A 20,938-nucleotide genomic window follows, 5' to 3' on the forward strand; every position below is an offset into this window, starting at 1 on the left:
GATGAAGAACATTGTTTTATTTTTCTGTTTTTTTTTTTTTTTGTTGTTTTAAGTTATTTCCCTATCCACATTTGTTTGCAGAGCACTTGCCATGCTCTTATCTACGTTTTGCTGCCATTTTCAGCACTCTAGCCCTTTCCATTGGTGTTTTAGAGCCATTTTAGTGCCTGAAAGTTCGGGTCCCCATTGACTTCAATGGGGTTCGGTGTCCGGGAAAAGTTCGGCAAAAGTCCGGGACACGGACCCAAACTTTTTTTTAAAGTTCGGCCGAACCCGCCGAACACGGACATCCAGGTGTCCGCTCAACTCTAGTTGTAACTTCACTTTGTTCAATTAAACGTTGACAATAAACCCTGGAAGATGATTTGGTTTCTGTGCTGAGCTGCACAAAATCTTGCATGCTCCAGTTTTAGTAAATCCCTCCTATAGTATCTCTGAATCATGCTTCTGAACTGGAGGAAGTGCAGAGAAGGGCAACCAAACTGATAAGAGGCATGGAGGAGCTCAGCTATGAGGAAAGATTAGAGGAACTGAATTTATTCTATCTTGAGAAGAGGAGATTAAGGGGGGTATGATCAACATGTATAAGGGGCCATACAGTGAACTTGGTGTTGAGTTGTTCAGTTTAAGGTCAACACAGAGGACAAGGGGGCACTCTTTACGTCTAGAGGAAAACAGATTTAGTCTCCAAATACGGAAAGGTTTCTTTATCGTCCAGTTCTGGGCACCGGTCCTCAGGAAAGATGTGCTGGAACTGGAGAGAGTCCAGAGAAGGGCAACAAAAATAATTAGGGGAATGGAGGATTTCAGCTATGAGGAAAGACTACAAGCATTGAACTTATTCTCTCTGGAGAAGAGACACGTGGCAACTCACTAAAACTAGAGGAAAAATGGTTTAACCTTAAAATACGTAAGGGGTTCTTTACTGTCAGAGTGGTAAGGATGTGGAATTCTCTTCCACAAGCAGTCGTATCAGCAGGGAGCATGGATAGCGTCAAAAAACTATTAGATGGGCACCTTAAAGACCACAACAGACAGGGGTATACAATGTACGGTTAACAGCAAACACACACACGCATCATAGGTTGAACTGGATGGACTGATGTCTTTTTTCAACTTCACAAACTATGTAACTATGTAACCATGTAACCGTAAGAGCTGTGAAAATGTGGATGTACATAATATAAATGGGTACTAATATTTATTGATAAAGTTGATCCAGGTTTGCTGTAGCAAATTGGATCATGCTTTGCTGGGGTTTTTTGCCTTCCTCTGGATCAACTGCGGGTATAGGATTGTGTATATAGGATTGTATGGTTGGGTTTTCTTTACTGTTTTTTGTTTTTTATTGGTTGAGCCTAAAGGACTTGTGTCTTTTTTAAACCTGACTAACTATGTAACTTTGTGTTTTAAAAAATCTCCAGCTCCAGTTTTAACAGCAGTGGCTAAAGCAGGCTGCTTGATTACTCAGCGATCCCGGCTGTCATTTTGGCAGCAGGGATAGAGGCAACACGGGTGAACAGAAAAGGCTTGCCAAGTATACCCTCGGTACTTCAGTGAAGTTTTATGGGTGTAATTAGTACGCTTAAGGCGCAAGAATAATTAAAGGAAAAGTTTAGCCAATTATGAGACACAAATATAAAAAGTCTAAAGATTTGTAAAGTAATGTACATACTCTTCTAAGTCTCTCACACGTTCTGTACTACAATACTGCATAGCAGACTTAGGTGGAAGAATCTTATATTCTGCAAACACTGTGCCACTGCTCCACCCCCCAGCTTTCTCTTGGTAGTAAGAGTGAACCTCTCCTCCCTGGTGATGTTCAACCTGAGCTTTGATAATACCTGCTGACAGGTATAAAACAAAGTTTTGGGCAAAGCTTAAGCACTTACTTATGATACATGTAAAAATCATAATATTTTTGCTAGAAATTTATTCAGAACCACCAAACATTATATATGTTTTGTTTTTTTTTTTTTAGCAGAGACCCTACGGAATAAAATGGCGGTCGTTGCAACTTTTTATGTCACACGGTATTTGTGCAGCAGATTTTCAAACGCGTTTTTTTTTTTTGAATTTTTCTTTCATGAATTGAAAAAACCAAAACACTAATAATAGCCCAATTTTTTTGTATGAAAGCCCAATTTTTTTGTATAATGTGAAAGATTATGTTACGCTGAGTAAATAGATACCTTACATGTCACACTTTAAAATTGCGTGTGGAATGCTGCCAAACTTCGGTACTTGAAAATCTCCATAGGCAACGATTTAAAATTTTTACAGGTTACCTGTTTAGAGTTACAGAAGAGGTCTTGGGCTAGAATTGTTGCTTTCGCTCTATCGTTCGCAACGGTTCCTTACATGTGTGGAATGAACGCCATTTACATATGTAGGTGCGACATATGTATGTGTTGAAAACACACAGTGACGGGAGGCACTGACATTTTTTTTATTTCATTGTTTATTTTATTTATTTATTTATTTTTACACTTTCCCTTTGAAATATTTTATTGATCACTTTTAGCCCCGGTTCACACTGAGGCGACCTGTGAGGCGACCTGGTCGCCTCACAGGTCGCCGCAGGTCGCCTCCCATAGGGAAGCTGCGGACCCGTTCTAATAGGAGCGACACAAGTCGATCCGACTTAGAAAAAGGGTCCGGAGCTTCTTTGGGGCGACCAGGAAGCGACCACCATAGACTTCAATGTTATGAAGTCCGTGGCCGCCGTTCCGAGGTCGCGGTGCGAAGTAGCGTTGCCCCGATGTGAACGGGGCCTTATTCCTATTACAAGGAATGTAAACATCCCTTGTAATAGGAATAGGGCATGAAAGGTCCTCTTTATGGAGAGATCTGGGGTCAATAAGACCCCACATCTCTCCCCCAGGCTGGAAAGCCTGAGATCCAAAAAAAAAAGATCTCGGCTTTCCAGCCGAGAAACACGGCAGTATTTACAGCTGCCAGGCAAGACGTGACGTCATAACGTCACGCCCGGGCCTCCGAAGGTCATAGAGACTACCGGGGACCATCTGGTCCTCTGTATTCTCTATGGAGATCTTCCCCTCCTGCCTGAACAGCCGCTATGATTGTTATGGTGCAGGGAATTGCCGGCTGAAAAAAATGATATCTGAATGATGCCTCCAGTTGCACCCATCTCTCAGATATCTCCACTCAACCCCCAGGATGTCATATGACGTACTGCGGCCCAGAAATGGTTAAAATTGTTTTTACTTGTTTTCTAATTTTCTACAATGCCTTTTTAATGAGCAATGCATCAGCCAATCAAATCATCTTTCATGACACAGAGTATAACAAACAGCTGAAATGCGTTCAGTTGTTGAATGAATGGCTAATATATTCCCATGGCTAAGTTGATTAATTTAGACGTAAATGTGATAATTACCGGCATATATTACCAGACCAACACAATAGAGAGTATTGCGTATTGTACAGCCGCGAAGTAGTATTTTATCGTTATCAATGCTGGAACTCGACCCTCTCCAAAACAAAGTGCCTATGAATTTATCCAAACGGTTGTTAGGCTCTTCGGATTCCACCATCCCTGGGAAACAAGAGAAGCAATAAGGAAAGGAAAAGAGAATTAAGATTTGAGGTGGACAGATTTATCATTTTAAAGTGTAACTACATGCAAAACTTTTTTTTTTTAGTAGAGAGGGATAAGAAACTCTGATAGTTTTTTTTTTTCTTTTTTTTTTTTTTTGCTGTCTGTGCCCCTGTTATGGAGATTCTCTCTATTTGTTCTGTTTACCATTATCATTCAAAGTAAAAGTGAAAGCAAATCCCAAATTTTGGATTGACATTGGGACAGTAATAGAGTGGAAATCTTCCAATGGGGGAGCTAGTTCTGGTGTTCCTAGTGACACCTTGGGATTCCCTCACTTTGGAGGGATTTCCTCTCGCCTTCTGTTTTGGCTATGGGACAGGAAGTGAAGAAAAATCTCCCCAATGGGACACAAATGCGAAAATAAACCTGACAGAAGTTATAACCCGCCCTGACTTTATCCAAAATGAAAAAAAAAAACGTTGTCTTTAATTAAACTTTAAGGCAATTGTTGAGAACGTTTTCTCATAAGATTCATTTACAGAAATATTCTTAACCACTTCCCGCCTGCCCTATAGGCAAATGACGGCGGGAAGGTGGTTACATTATCCTGACCAGACATCATATGGCGGCGGCAGGATAATGCGCAGAGCAGCGATCGGTGATGCGGCGCGTCACTCTTACACACCACATCTCTGATCTCGGTAAAGAGCCTACTGACGTAGGCTCCAATCACAGCTGGTCACATAGTAAATAGGAAGAACCGTTGATCGGCTTTCCTCTGTTCGTGCCTGACAGGCACGAGTAGAGGAGAGCTGATCTGCGGCTCTCCTGACAGGGGGGCGTCTGTGCTGGTAATCTGGAGCTGGAGTATTGATTACCAGTGCAGACCCTTTGAGGGGGGTGCCACTAGAACCAAAAGGGATGCCCACCCATGACCCCAGGGATGCCCACCCATGACCCCAGGGATGCCCACAATGGCCACCAGGGATGGCAATCAGGGCTCAAGGAGTGCCCTCCCCATCGGCCTGAAGAAGGAGCGCATGCTCCGAGAATGCGTCGCCGGCGCTATTACGTCATCACGCCATACCCGGAAGTGATGGTGGGAGGCACGTAGTGCGTTCCAACGAGCAGGAAGTACCGACTACCATCGGTTCACATTCTGAGGATCGAGACCGCTCGAGCCATCCTGATCATGACACCGGAATGATGGACCCATCTCACACATGGACATTCTCATGCCTATTTTACATATTCTTTTGTGATTACCTTTCTTCTGATTTTTTATCAATAAATCCTTATACTGCACTTAGAGTGGCGCCTGTGTTCTCCCTACGGTCCCCATCAGTGCTGCCCGCCATTGCCCTCCCCATCAGTGCTGCCCACCAGTGCCCATCATTGCCATCTCTCAGTGCCGCCCACCAGTGGTCATTATTGCCCACCAGTGCTGCCTATAAGTGCCCATCAGTGCCGCCCATCAGTGCCGATCAGTGCCGCCCATCAGTGCCCATAAGTGCCACCTATCAGTGCCCATCAGTGCTGCCTATCAGTGCCCATCAGTGCCGCCTATCAGTGCCCACCAATGCTGCATATTAGTGCTGCCTATCAGTGCCACATGTTAGTGCCCATCAGTGCTGCATATCAGTGCTGCCTATCAGTGCCTATCAGTGCTGCATATTAGTGCCACCCCATCAGTGTCACCACATCAATGCCTCCTCATCAGTAGCTGTCAGTGTGGCCTCATCAGTGCTCATCAGTCCAGGAAAAAACGCATCTATTTACAAAATTTTGTAACATAAACAAAAAAAACTTTTTTTTTTTTATTTCAAACTTTTCGTTCTTTTTTAAAGCTGAAAATTGGCCTGGGCGGGAAGGGGTATTGAAGTGGTTAAAATTGCAAAACTCTCTAAACAATCCCACAATTGAGGAATGCTCAAGCCTGACATAGCTATTACAGTAGGAACTGTTGGAAACCCACCACTACCTCTTTATGGCATGAGAAATTAGACTCGCTAGGATTGCTTTACTAAAGCAAATAGGCTGTCAACTTTTCAAGAACATTTTCACTTTGCAATAGACTTTTCCCTTATTTCAGGTATTGTGGTGAAAATGAAGAAAACAGTGGGGTTAATTTACTAAAGGCAAATAGGCTGTGCACTTTGCAAAGTGCAGTTGCTCCAGAGCATAGTAAATGAGGTAAAGCTTCACTTTGCAAAGAATGCCCAATCACATGCAAGGACAATAAAAAAAAAACAACATTTTTGCTTGAACATGATTGGATGATGGAAATCAGCAGGGCTTCTGTACATTTACTATGCTCTAGATAGAGCAAGTGCTCTTGTAGAGTGCAACTATTTTCCTTTATTAAATCAACCTCAGTGTGTTTGATTGCACATGATTGGATAATGGCGGTCAGCAGCAGCACTACCTCATTCACTAACCTAATGGAGATTTCACTTGCAAATCAATCTTATGATGCTCTGCATTAGGGGCAGACTGGCAATTTTCGGCCCAGGGGGCAAGTACAAACCAGAGGCCCATAGTGCAGTGACTCGGCCCCCCTCCCACTCCCTCTTCCCGTCCTCCCTCTAACCCCCATTCCAGGCTGAAGCCCTGCTCCAGGTACTCTCTACTTACCGGCTGAATCCGGGTTCCCAACCGGGCCAGCAGGGGGTGGATGGGTGGAGCTGGGACAGCTTGGTTGGGTCTGGCCAGGGGAGAAGAGTCTCCAGTGGGGCATGGAACCAGCCTCTGCTCAGACACAGTTTAAACCATCCATGTTGGGGGGAGTGGCAGGGGGGGGGGGGTGTCTTGTGTTCTGTCCTTGTCTTCATCCCGCACTCAGTAGGTCAGCAGTGGGGTTTTTTTACTTCTCTTCACCAGGAATCCTTTAGGCATGTCTGTGGCAGAAGCAGTGCAGCCTTTTTACGGGGCATCAGAGTGGCCCAGGGGGCAATTGCCCCCCTGCCCCCTGGCCCAGTCCTCCCCTGCTCTGCATGCAAATATGTGGGAGAATAGCACATTGATACATTACCAATTCCTCTGATTCCAGTGGCACTTTCTGGGAAAGTTTTTGTATCATTTCATCTTTAGCTACCAAAATTGTTGAACTGAAAACTCGTTTTTTTTTCATACAGAATTACAAATTAAAAACTCACCATCAAATTCAGCCAGGGCCTTTTCTTCTTGTAAGAGCTTGTCTGTTATTTCTAGGGCCATTTTAAACTTCAAGTTTGTTTCTCTAAAAATATTAAAACATTTGTTAGAAACATCAACTTTTGTGTTGATAACATTTACTGAAATGTATTTTAAACCTTTTTTTGTATCTTTTACACGTCTGGTATTTTAGTTACTAAACTGCAGCTAGTACAGATTGTAGCAGTATTGTTATATTATTTACAGAGGACGTGTGGCATCATAAAGATGGGAAAAAGTTATGTCCTGACCACATTAAAGGCCCTATTTAAACAGACAACTACCAAAAGTGAAGAGTTACCGTTCTTTCCCCTTTAGTTGTATATGTTAAATTTCAGCTTGAGCTACTAAGCTCTGAAAACTTTCTCTTTCTTCAAAGCAAGCAAAACTAGTCTGGAAAATGTGTTAGGGATTAGAGAGCTCTATGTGCTGGCTAGATAAAAAATCCAAAATATTCTTCTGAAATATGCAATAATTACATACTGTATACCAAAAAAAAAAAAAAAGGAAATTGTAGTTTTTGCCAAGTCCTGAGTAAATAATGTGAAGGAAAATTGAAGGTCGGTACCCATCAAGCGCAGCAGTTTCTACATAGCAAAGGCTGTTTGGTTCAGAGCTGGAGAGGAGAAGGACATCCGCCTGTAAAACAGAATGTTATTTATCAGCTCATTACCTTATTAGGACTCATTTCTCCCCTTCAAAGTAAGAGAATAAGTGAGAACCCTCTTTTAGTTGACTTTTTTATCCCCTAAATTATAACGCCTAAGCAATGTCATATTGCATCTCTACTGGCCTTATGGTTGTGTAGAGATCTGCTGCCCTCTATTGTCTGTGATTGTAAATGTGATATCACAGTTGATTATGTTTGCACTTCCTGTCTCTGGGAGGCTGGGTTGAAAACCCTAGGGAAAAAAGTAGAGAGAGAGGGGTTTGGAGACCACATGTCCTGTTATAGAGGAGTTTTTGCTGACCCAGGCCAGGAGGAGGGATTATTATTCAAGTGTTTTGATGTTTAATAGTTTACTATTGTTGTTCATAGCTTCTGGGTGTATATATATATATATATATACCATATGTGACTCCGTGCATATAACTGACAGCTGCCTCTTTAGGTGTGAATCACACCAAAATTAATAAAAAATAAATAAAGTAAGGCGCTATTCTCATGTGCAAAATGTTGTGTAAATTGTACGATGTACTCAATAGCGAAGCCCTCATTCAAACAATGCTCAAAATCATTATATTGGTAGTAACGCGACCATTACTATCAAAAAAATTTGATCCGTGTGAAGAACACAGAAAAACAGATCATATAATACTGTACTAATGAAAAGTGTAACACAAGTGATGGAAAAAAAAAAATATATATATATATATATATATATCCCAAAAGTATTCAATTAAAAAATAAAATATTCAGTTCAAAAATAAAGTCCAATGTGATGTTTAATCAGTCTTTGAACCCCATCCACCATACTGTGTGTGAACACATCTTGAAAGGATATATAATGCTCCTCTTCCCAACATGTAGGTGCTCCACCACAATGACAATATAAATGCACTCACCAGAGCCCCAAGGTCACTAGGAACAAGAAACAAGGGGCCCCGGACGACGTCAACCTATGACAAAACGCGTCGGGCGGTACCAGACGTGACGTCACCACGCCCCCTTGGATGCCGCCTTTGTATCGTGAATGCGGGACGCCGCAGTTTGCTTCTCATCTATTGTGTATGACATGCCTATCCTATCCGAACGTTTGTAAGTGTATTTTTAATAAAGGGTTTTATGCAGCTTAAGCAGTATTAAGTTATGTGTCTCTCCCATCTCTCTTTTACATCCACGGTCTGCCATTTTTGGTGTTTTGAATGAGGAGTTACTATTGGTGCATCCATCTGCCCTCTACCTTCATCTCCTGTTGCACATATGGCCTGTTCTCATTGGTGCCCAATGTGAGGATTGATCATTGCCGATTGTATCATCTGTGTATCCATTGTGCATATGGTCTACCCATTAGTTTGGGGGCCCCTTGCTTCTGGTAAGCAGCCATCTTTTATACATCTTATCCACGGGTGTTTTTTCTGATTTCCATCTACGCTGGGAAAAGGCCTCCTATCCATTATATCTCTGCTGGGACCTGTGGTTCATTCACCAAGTTTTGCACGTTTTTGGTTTCACAGACTAATTTAATCACTATTTATTTTTTGTGGTGATTTCTTGGACTTCACTGTCAATATTTGTTTGATTTTAGAGTCACCATTTTTTGTCTCATCTATTTAATTATTTTATTGATTCATGCTTCACATTATTTATATATTATGTTTTGATGTTAGCGCTACACATTGTATATCATTTTTGTGATTGATTTTTGTCTATAGATTAGTGCAGTGGTTCTTAACCTGGGTTCGATCGAACCCCAGGGGTTCGGTGAGTCAGTCTCAGGGGTTCGGCGGGGGGCAACAGGGCAATTGCTCCCCCCGAGAAAATATTACTGATTGTGTACCTGACCACGGAGATCGCGCCCGCCTGGAAGAGGGAAGTGTGAGCAGCTGAGCAGAGGGAGCCGAGTGAATGTTCCTGGAGGTAGGCTCAGCTAGCTGTACATGGTGGATTAGTTTGCAAGCACCTCTATGCTAAGTCTGCTGAGTTACTGCAGCTTAGCTTAGAGGTGCTGTTAGCTGACAAATGGAAATGCATGTCCTTTTCATTTAGCTCAATAAGCATTGTGAATGCCCCCTGGTGTGTTCCCTCCCGATACCCCATGGTATGCCCGCCCAACACCTCCCGCCCAGTGTGTTCCCTCTTGACACCCCATGGTATGTCCTCCCAACCCCCCCAGTGTGTGCCCTCCTGATACCCCATGGTATGTCCTCCCAACACCTCCAGTGTGTGCCCTCCTGACACCCCATGGTATGCCCTCCCAACCCCCCACCCCAGTGTGTTCCCTCCTGACACCCCATGGTATGCCCTCCCAACCCCCCCAAGTGTGTGCCCCCCTGACACCCCATGGTATGCCCTCCCAACCCCACCCCAGTGTGCCCTCCTGACACCCCATGGTATTCCCTCCCACCCCCCCCCCCCAGTGTGTGCCCTCCTGATACCCCATGGTATGCCTTCCCAACCCCCTCCCCAGTGTGTGCCCTCCCAACCACTGATGTGTGCCCTCCTGACACCCAGTGTGTGGCCTCCTGACTCTCCACTAGTGTGTGCCCTCACTACCCTCCCCCACAGTGCGTGTCCTCCTGACCCTCCCCCCAGTGTATGCCCTTCCAACCCCCCGGTGTGTGCCCTCCTGACCCTCCCCTGGTGTGTGCCCTCCCAGCCCCCTGGTGTGTGGCTTTACTGATCCCTGTACACTGTCCTATCTGTCCTGTCAACTCCTGTCCTCTGCCCTATTCTCTGTACACCGTCCTACAGCCTACTGACCACTCTATCCTTCCCTACAATCAACTGACCCGTATACACTGCCCTACATCCTACTGACCTTTCTACACCGCCCTAAAAACTACTGACCCCTATACACTGCCCTACATGCTACTGACCTCGCTACACTGCCCTACAAACTACTGAGCACTGTACACTACCCTACAAACTACTAAGCACTGTACACTGCCCTACAAACTACTGACCACTGCACGTGACCTACAAACTACTCACTACTGCACGCTGCCCTACAGCCTACTGACCTCTGTACGCTGCCCTACAGCCTACTGACCTCTGTACGCTGCCCTACAGCCTACTGACCTCTGTACGCTGCCCTACAGCCTACTGACCTCTGTACGCTGCCCTACATACTACTGACCACTGTACATTTTACTTTGTATGATACGTTTAATTCAGTTCTGTAAACAACACCTTATTTTCTGGCAGTTCCCCTTCCGAGACTAGACTCATAAAATCATATTTTACTTTTCCAATTAAGAAGGGTTCAGTGAATGCGCATATGAAGCTGGTGGGGTTCAGTACCTCCAACAAGGTTAAGAACCACTGGATTAGTGTATTGCAGCTTCTTCTATATATATCACTTATTTATATATCATATCACTTATTATCAATTTAGTATTTTGAGCGCAGAAAATTTGTTTTTTTTTTAATAAAATATATTTGCATAAGGACATAAACCATTTGTTGCATTCAGTGTTTGCTTTACTGCTTCTGTATTGGGAAACAGAAGAGGGGGTTATGTGCAATTATTTCTAGCAATAAAATAGAACTGGATTGAAAGCAATAATAATGTTGAAAGGTTATTATATCACCTTGTCCTCTCTTGTGTAAGAAGTTATGATAGATAGACAGACAGACAGACAGACAGACAGACAGACAGACAGACAGACAGACAGACAGACAGACAGATAGACAGACAGACAGACAGACAGACAGACAGACAGACAGACAGACAGACAGACAGACAGACAGACAGACAGACAGACAGACAGATAGATAGATAGATAGATAGATAGATAGATAGATAGATAGATAGATAGATAGATAGATAGATAGATAGATAGATAGATAGATAGATAGATAGATAGATAGATAGATAGATAGATAGATAGATAGATAGATGGTGCACATTTGTACTTACTGGAACAAACTCATCCTTGTTAATTCGTATGATATCTCCGACACTAATGTCTTTCCACTTGCTCTTTTTAAACCTTTATGTAAATGAAATTAATGAGAGACAGGATTTCAGGCATAGTTGGAAAATAAAAAACTATTTAAACTAAATTTGTCATAATGATATAATGAAAAAAAAAAATAAGGATGTTTCCGTCAATGAATGTGAAAAATGTTCAGTAGATCCAGAAATACAGTCAACTGAAATAATGTCTTTTTTTTACTTTTTCCTGCAAAAATTTGTATTTGTACAAGATTTGACCTTCTGCTCTCACTGTAGTAAAGATGTAGTAAAGATGTAATTTTGCCTGATTGGGGGTGTTTTTGCACCAGTCAAATAGAAGGGTACCTGTTACAAGAAGATCAAGGTCAGTCTGAAGTGATAATAATAGGAGAAGGGTCTAACCGAAGAGTGTCAAACTAAACTTCATTGTGGGCCGTATCAGCATTATGAACCCTCTGAAAAGGGATGGTTGTAACCGTAAGACTATATATATTTATTCTGGGGTTATTTTTTTTTCAGAGAGTGGTGAGCCACATTGAATAGTAGGTGTGGCCAAATTACATTAATAGTGGCAAATTAAATTAAATTACATTAATAGTGGCAAATTAAATTAAAGAGGCAATAAAAACTAGGAGTGCGTTATGTGCAGAGTTCAGGGATGCGCTATGTACAGAGAGCAGGGTTCAGGGGTGTGCTACGTACATAGTGCAGAGCTCAGGGATGTGCTACATACCAAGTGCAGTGTTCAGGGATATGCTACGCACAGAGTGCAGTTTTAGGGGTGCCCTATACCCAGAGTACAGGTGTGCCCTATACACAGAGTTCAGGGGTGCACTACGTACAGAGTGCAGATTTAGGAGTGCCGTATACACAGAGTTCAGGGGTGCGCTACATACAGAGTGCAGGGTTTAGGGGTGTACTGCATATGCACAGCGTGCAGGGTTCAGCTCTCTTTCACAGTCTGTCCACATCTCACTTCCACCCCTCCTAGGCTCTAACCCCTGTACCACTCTTCCTCATCCCCCACCTCTGCACACATCTCCCTCCACATCCCTAATCCCCCCCCCAAAGGCCCAGCTCTAGTATTTTCCAACAGTGTAGGTGGCTCCACCTCTCTCACTTTCAGTGAGATCATTGGTCAGCATCTGTGCACCTGCACCGGCATCCCCCTTGTCCTGGGGAGGGGGGGGGGGGCAGGGCAGGCAGGGATCTGTGAGAGTCACAGAGGAAAAGCTGTCCTTGTACGCACTCTTAGATGTAGATGTAAATGAAAAAAGGGGTCTACATAGTAAATTCCATAAAAGAAGTTCCTTATTTTAAAAATAATTTTACAAAGGCTTGGGTACTGGTACAAGCATTGATAAAAAGCATGAAAACAAAAAATTCCTCATAGGCATCAGAACGCGGCACAAAGGTCAGATACCAATGCGGACCCACAGGCTGTTGTAAAGCAGTGCATCTGGAGACATAGGCAGGGAACAGTGTGCGAAATACAAGCGTGTGTTCCACCTGCTACTTTTGCCCCGTGACCACGTGACCAACGTGCGTTCCAAGATAGCGCGTTTCGTCACAGGGTGTGACGTCTTTAGAAAATGGAATGAAGATGTCACACCCTGTGACGAAACGTGTCATCTTGGAATGCACATTGGTCATGTGGTCACGAGGCGGAAGCAGCAAGTGGAACCCACGCTTATATTTTGCGCACTGTTCCCTGCCTACAGTGGGGATCGAAAGTTTGGGCACCCCAGGTAAAAATTTGTATTAATGTGCATAAAGAAGCCAAGGAAAGATGGAAAAATCTCCAAAAGGCATTAAATTACAGATTAGACATTCTTATAATATGTCAACAAAAGTTAGATTTTATTTCCATCATTGACACTTTCAAAATTACAGAAAACAAAAAAATGGCATCTGCAAAAGTTTGGGAACCCTGCAGAATTTATAGCATGCACTGCCCCTTTGCAAGGCTGAGACCTGCAGGGTCATGGATTGTTCTCAATCATCGTCTGGGAAGACCAGGTGATGTCAATCTCAAAGGTTTTAAATGCCCAGACTCATCTGACCTTGCCCCAACAATCAGCACCATGAGATCTTCTAAGCAGTTGTCTAGAAAACTGAAACTGAAAATAGTTCACGCTCACAAAGCTGGAGAAGGCTATAAGAGATAGCAAAGAGTTTTCAGATGTCAATATCCTCTGTTCGGAATGTAATTAAGTAATGGCAGTCATCAGGAACAGTGGAAGTTAAAGCAAGATCTGGAAGGCCAAGAAAAATATCAGACAGAACAGCTCGCAGGATTGTGAGAAAAACAATTCAAAACCCACGTTTGACTGCACTCCAGAAAGATCTGGCAGACACTGGAGTTGTGGTACAATATTCCACTATAAAGAGATACTTGTACAAATATGGTCTTCATGGAAGAGTCATCAGAAGAAAACCTCTTCTACGTCCTCACCACAAAAATCAGCGTTTAAACTTTGCAAATGAACATATAGACAAGCCTGATGCATTTTGGAAACAAGTTCTGTGTACCGATGAGGTTAAAATTGAACTTTTTTGGCCGGAATGAGCAAAGGTACGCTTGGAGAAGAAGGGGCACAGAATTTAATGAAAAGAACCTCTGTCCAACTGTTAAGCATGGGGGTGGATCAATCATGCTTTGGGGTTGTATTGCAGCCAGTGGCACAGGGAACATCTCACGATTAGAAGGAAAAATGGATTCAATAAAATTTCAGCAAATTTTGGATGGTAACTTGATGCCATCTGTGAAAAAGTTGAAGTTAAAGAGAGGATGGCTTCTACAAATGGATAATGATCCTAAACACAACTCAAAATCCATGGGGGATTACATCAAGAGGCATAAACTGAAGGTTTTGCCATGGCCTTCACAATCTCCTGACCTCAACATAATTGAAAATCTATGGATAGACCTTAAAGAGCAGTGCGTGACAGCCCAGAAATCTCAAAGAACTGGAAGACTTTTGTAAGGAAGAATGGGAAAAGATACCTCAAACAAGAATTGAAAGACTCTTGGCTGGCTACAAAAAGAATTTACAAGCTGTGATACTTGCCAAAGGGGACAGTACAAGATATTAACTCTGCAGGTTGCCCAAACTTTTGCAGACGCCATTTTTTTGTTTTCTGTTATTTTGAAAGTGTAAATGATGGAAATAAAATCAAACTTTTGTTGACATATTATAAGAATGTCTAATCTGTAATTTGATGCCTTTTGGAGATTTCTCCATTTTTCCTTGGCTTCTTTATGCACATTAATACACATTTTTACCTGGGGTGACCAAACTTTCGATCCCCACTGTAAATCCCCAGATGCACTGTTTTACAACAGCCTGTGGATCCGTATTGGTATCTGACCTTTGTGCCACGTTCTGATGCCTATGAGGAATTTTTTGTTTCCATGCTTTTTATCAATGCTTGTACCAGTACCTAAGCCTTTGTAAAATTAATTTTTAATAAAATAAGGAACTTCTTTTATGGAATTCACTATGTGATCCCCTTTTTTTATTTACATCCACATCTAAACCCTTACTGGCCTGCTTGGAGTATGAGAAGGAGGAGAGTGAGGATGTACCCAGAAGTGTGCCGTAATTGGTCACGGAGACCTCCTGAGCCTTTGTGATCCCTTTGCCATAAGGTAAGAGAAGATCCACACCAACTGGTGAGTTTTTTTACACCCCCTGAGCACTCGTGGTGGCCCTGTTGTTCATCTTTTGCACGATCCAGTGATCATCATTCCTTCTGGGACTAATACTACTCCTCTAATTCATTTTTCTAGTTCCATAAGCAATTATTGCCGCAAATGTTTTTTTAGATCTGGACTCTTGATTTATTTATTGCACATATATTTACCCACCACATACGTAAGAAAACTCTTTGTTATAGATATATTGTACCAATGCACTTTAGTAAGTCCCCTAGTGGTGCCACAATTTTTTTAATACTTTTATCTATGTATCTATTTATGATCTAATTTTGTCTTTTATTTATGTTTTAGCACATGCACTTTATATAGTGGTGCTCCAACTTTTTTGAACTTTTTTTTGAAGATTTCCATTTATGTAACCTTTCTTGATATAAGTTTTTCATTTATGTTCATAGCACATGCACTTTATATAGCATTTATTTGTATACTGCAATTTAAGTCTCCACGTGTGGGGAGTTAGTCACAGTTGGATAATTGAGAGTACTTTTATATTTAGCAAGCGCTGTTTTGCGGGAGAGGTCAGAGTTACACATTTCCCATACTTTTTGTCTATCCCTTGGCTTTAGCAGGTTTGGCTACAGCAGCTACTTAAAAAAAAAAAGTGTCGTTTTTTGTAAATTTTTACAGACCACTTATTCACATTTTTTCCTGGCGCTGGTGATTTAATATATTTTATATAACCCTTTGATCACACTAGATGTTTAACCCCTTCCCTTCCCAGCCAGTGCCATTAGTACAGTGACCCAGTAAAGGCAGTGAGATGCCACAGTCAGGCCTTGAAGGTCCTAGCCATGTTTCCACTGTGTCTACTCCTCCTGAAGAGCCAGAGGCATCTTGCCAATCTGAGCCATTACGGTTGTCAGGCATAGTAGCTACTCCTAGTACTTCTGCCGCATCCTATGTCACTATGGACGATTTGACTGTGGCATTGGCCAGCCTTGAGGGTAGGATTGCTGGTATCATTGCAGCATCTCAAGGGAAGAAACGTGATAGATCTCCCTCATCTGAGCCACCCCCTGAATCCTATCAGGATTGGGCAGAGGATGTGGAAGAAGCAGCTATTGGTGACCCTATAGAAGGTCAAGCTGAGGTTTCCACTTCTGGGGAGTCAGAGTCAGAGGATTCTCTTTCTACCTCTCAGGCCAAGAGATTGTTTATTCAGTCTCTTACTGAAATGGTCTGGTCTGGATAAGAATTTCCTCCCCTAGAGACAGCTGAAATATTTTTCCTCTCTAGGCTCATTGCGCTCTACTCATAGTCCTCAGAAGTTTCCCATACATCCGCTCTTGGAGCAAGAAATGTATGAAGATTGGGACCATCCTGATAGGATTTTTGTTCCTCCTAAAAGGTTTTCATTTTTGTATCCAATGGAGTAAAATAAATTGAATATACCTATTATGGATGCTTCTATTTCTGCGGTTAACAAGAGTTTACCTGTCCTTTGGATAATGCCCAGGTTTTTAAGGATCCATCAGATAAAAAGTTGGAATCTTTATTGAAAGCCTCCTTTGTGGTCACAGGTTCTGCGATACAACCAGCTGTAGCAGCCATAGAAGTTTGTCAGTCTTTAAAAGACTGTTTGAAATGAGTGTCCAAGGCAGTTCCTTCACAAGGAGAGTCAATAGAAGATCTGTCAAATCTACCTAGCACCTTATGTTTTGCAGTGGATGTTCTTACAGACTCCATAAGGCAAATGTCACGATTTGCTCTGATTTCAGTGCATATGCGCAGAATCCTTTGGTTAAAGAATTGGTCTGCGGAATTACCATGTAAAAAGTTACTGACTGGCTTACCTTTTTAGGGAGAATGCCTTTTTGGTGATGATCTGGATAAGTATATTCAGAAAATCTCGGGGGGGGGGGGGGGGGGTAGAGTATGTTGCTGCCTGTTAACCTCCTTAGCGGTAATCCCGAGCGTGACTCGGGTTGGTTTTTCATATCAGGAGCGGTAACCCCGAGTCACGCTCGGGGTGGATTGCAGAGAGCGCAGCGGTGTCTCTTACCTTATCCTGGCGATCCAGCGATGATCTCTCATTGCTGTGACCGCCAGCCGAGAGTCCCGCCGCTCCTCCGTCGGTCTCCGTCGCTCTGATCACTTCCTAGTTCCGTTCCCTGCAGCAGCAATGCTGCATGGGAGCGGAACTAGGGAGGGAAATTAAAAAAAAAAACGTTGCACAAAACACATTTTATATTATATATATATATGCATATATATATATATATATATATATATATATATAAAAATGCATATATATATATGCATATATATATATATATATGCATGCGCATATATGCGCATATATATATATATATATATATATATATATATATATATATATGCACACACACATATATCTATATATAATATATAATGCATGAATTATAATCTAATCAATAATATAATTTTATTATATATATTATATATTAAATAATAAAATAATATTATTGATTCGATTATAATTCACGTGTTTGTTTCAAATTTATCACATCTGGGATGTCTACTAGACTCTTGTTTTGGTCAGGTTTAAGTCAGTAATTACTAAGAATTGTAGGCCTATAATACATAACGCCAAATTTCCATGAAAAGAATTGTACCGCTTTTGGTATGTAATTCCTGACATAATCATACCGCCAGGGAGGTTAAAAGGAAGAGCAAGCGTCCTTCTTTCAAAATTCCCAGCACTCATGCTACCAGTGCTTTTACTCCCAGACAGTGGTGACGGCCTCAACCATCTGTATCTGGAACCAAGCCTTCAGGGCATCAGGGCAGGGTCAGAAGATGTCTCGAGCCCAGAAACCAGCCAAGTCTTCTGCTAAGCCCTCTCTGTGAAGGGGCACCCCCACTCACGTGGGTGGGGGGGAAGGCTGCGGCAGTTCTCAAAGGTTTGGGTGGAATTGATCCAAGACAACTGGGTTATCTCCACCATTTCACAGGGGTAAAAACTGGAATTTCGAGTGTTTCCATACCTACGGTTTATAAGGTCAAGTATACCGACAGACCCCCTAAAAAGAAGGTTTCTCTTTCTGGCATTAGACCAGCTGAAGGTTCAAAAAGTGATAAGAGAGGTTCCAGAGGATGCAAAGTTCAAAGGGTTTTACTCAAACCTGTTCGTAGTCTCCAAAACCAAATGGGGATGTGAGACCTATTTTGGATCTCAACATTTTAAACCAGTTTCTGAACATTTGTACTTTCCGGATGGAGTCAATTCGTTCAGTCGTAGCCTCTCTGCAGGGAGAAGAATTTTTAGCATCCATAGACATCAAGGATGCATATCTTTACGTGCCTATATTCCAGGCTCATCAAAGGTTCCTACGCTTTGAAATAGAGAACCGTAATTTTCAATTTGTGGCCCTGCCCTTCAGGTTAGCCACAGCTCCAAGAGTGTTCTCAAAGATCCTAGCTCCAGTATTGGCTTTTCTAAGGTCCCGAGGAATATCTATGATAGGATATCTGGATGATCTATTACTAATAGATCAATGAGCTTCGGCTCTAAGTCAAAATGTCCATCAGACAGTGCAGTTCCTAGAACATCTGGGTTGCATACTGAACTTGGTAAAGTCAGCATTACAGCCGGTCCAGCGTCTAGAATATCCGGGTCTTCTTGTGGATACATCGCAGGCAAAGATTTTGCCGGCAAGAAAGGTCACATACCTAAAGGATTTGGTTTGGTCCATTGTAAGGTTGAGATATCCTTTTGTACGTTTTTGCATGAATTTATTGGGGAACATGGTGTCCGCATTCGAGGCAATACCCTATGCTCAATTCCATGCCAGACCCTTACAGAACAACATTCTTTCTTCCCGGACCAGAAAGGTTCAGTCTCTGGACCTGTCCATGTCTCTGGTACCAAGAGAACGTCAGAGTCTAAATTGGTGGTTGTTGACCAGAAATCTGGAGAAAGGGAAGTCCTTTCTTCCAGTGATTTGGAAAGTAGTGACTACAGATGCCAGTCTCTCTGGCTGGGGAGTGGTTCTGGAGGAAGCCACTGTCCAGCAGAAATGGTATTGGGTAGAGAAAATTCTCCCCATCAACATTTTTGAAATCCGAGCAGTCAGTCAGGCTTTGAAATTCTGGACATCCAGGCTTCGGGGTCACCCTATCAGGGTACAATCTGACAATGCCACGGCTGTGGCTTTTATCAACCATCAAGGAGGCACAAAGAGTCAGTCAGCCCAGAAAGAGGTGGATCTTATCCTGTCTTGGGCAGAGAAGTTTGTGCCACGCCTGACAGCAGTTTTTATTCCGGGAATAGAGAACTGGCAGGGAGACTTTTTGAGTCGCCAACAGATGTTTCCGGGGGAATGGTTCTTACACCCCAAGGTTTTTCAATCAATCTGCCTATGCTGGGGGGTCCCAGATGTAGATCTGTTGGCATCCAGGTTCAACAACAAGTTGAAGAGATTTGTGTCCAGGATCAGAGATCCACTCGCAGTCGGAGTGGATGCTTTGGTGACTCCTTGGAAGGAGTATTCCCTCATGTATGTCTTTCCTCCGGTGCAGCTGATACAGCGTCTGTTGTGCAGGATCCAGCTAGAGGGGAAACCAGTAATTCTGTGACCTCCGGCATGGCCGAGAAGGGTTTGATTTGCACAAATCCAGAGATTGGCAGTGACGAGGCCTTGGGCCCTTCCACTGCATCCGGACCTACTCTCTCAAGGTCTGATATTCCACCCTGCTGTACAGTCTCTAAATTTGATGGCTTGGCTGTTGAAGCCTTAATCTTTAAGGAGCGGGGTGTATCTGGTCCTGCAGTTCATACACTAATAAACGCTAGAAAACCAGTCTCTAGAAACATTTATTACAGGGTCTGGAAATCCTACATTGCCTGGTGCGAAGCCCGGAAATGGCATCCCCACAAATATATAATCGAGAGAATTCTAATTTTTCTTCAAGCAGGAGTAGATATGAAGTTAGCCTTGAGCACTTTTAAAGGGCAGATTTCAGTCTTATCGGTTTTCTTCCAGGAACCGATCGCTTCCCATTCAAGTTGGTTCAGACCTTTGTACGGGGAAGGTTACATTTGCTTCCACCTGTGAAGTCACCATTGTGTCCTTGGGACGTGAATTTGGTGTTGGCAGTTTTGTTAAAACAGCCTTCTGAGACTCTGGGGCAAGTTCCCCTGGTTCTTTTGCCCATAAAACTGGTATTTTTGATTGCGATATCTTCAGCTAGAAGAGTATTACTACTAGCAGCTATTTCTTGTAAAGAACTATTCTTGATATTTCATCAAGATAGGGTGATTCTCTGTCCACACCCAGGTTTTTTGTCCAAGGTAGTGTCCGCCTTTCATTTGAATCAGGACATTATACTACCTTCTTTTTTTCCAGATCCTGAAAGTTATTACATTCTCTTGATGTAATGCGTGCACTTAAAGTGGTTGTATCCCCTGTATAAAAAAAAACAAAAAAAATAAAACCCCTGCAGGCATGCGCGCGGGAGTTCACTTTCCGGCAAGGAGCTCTGAAGGTCCGGCAAGATACCCCAGACCTTCTGAGCGCATGCGTTCCTGGTGTCAGCGGCTGCATGCAGGGGGAATATCTCCTAAACCGTGAAGGTTTAGGAGATATTAGTTTTACCTACAGGTAAACCTTTTTATAGGCTTACCTGAAAGTAAAAATTTAAAAGTGGAGTATACTACCGCCTTAAGTTTTACTTACAGAAATCAGCTCGGATTCGTAAGACTGAGAGCTTGTTTGTGCTGCCAGAAATGCCCAGAAAGGGGTTGGCAGCATCTAACTCTACTAGTATTTCTTGTTGGAGTTGCCAGGTTATTACCCAGGCCTATGGTTTAGAAGGGAAGGTTCCACCTTTTCCTGTAAAGGCACATTCTACCAGAGGAGT

General features: G+C 42.8%; 1 protein-coding gene across 1 annotated transcript in view; it reads right to left on the reverse strand.

Annotated features, from left to right (window-relative positions):
• Positions 1–20,938, reverse strand: part of ATP8B1 (ATPase phospholipid transporting 8B1) — a gene marked incomplete at both ends in the record, with an annotated part of 111,286 nt that overhangs the window by 73,122 nt on the left and 17,226 nt on the right. Inside the window, 4 exons of the mRNA XM_082265415.1 lie at positions 3,401–3,559; positions 6,718–6,800; positions 7,323–7,393; positions 11,338–11,410. Of these exons, the coding sequence (XP_082121541.1) occupies positions 3,401–3,559; positions 6,718–6,800; positions 7,323–7,393; positions 11,338–11,410 (386 nt within the window). The remainder of the gene's footprint in view (positions 1–3,400; positions 3,560–6,717; positions 6,801–7,322; positions 7,394–11,337; positions 11,411–20,938) is intronic.

The sequence above is a fragment of the Pelophylax lessonae genome, assembly GCF_965119305.1.
Source record: "Pelophylax lessonae genome assembly, chromosome: 1".
Classification (NCBI taxonomy): domain Eukaryota; kingdom Metazoa; phylum Chordata; class Amphibia; order Anura; family Ranidae; genus Pelophylax; species Pelophylax lessonae.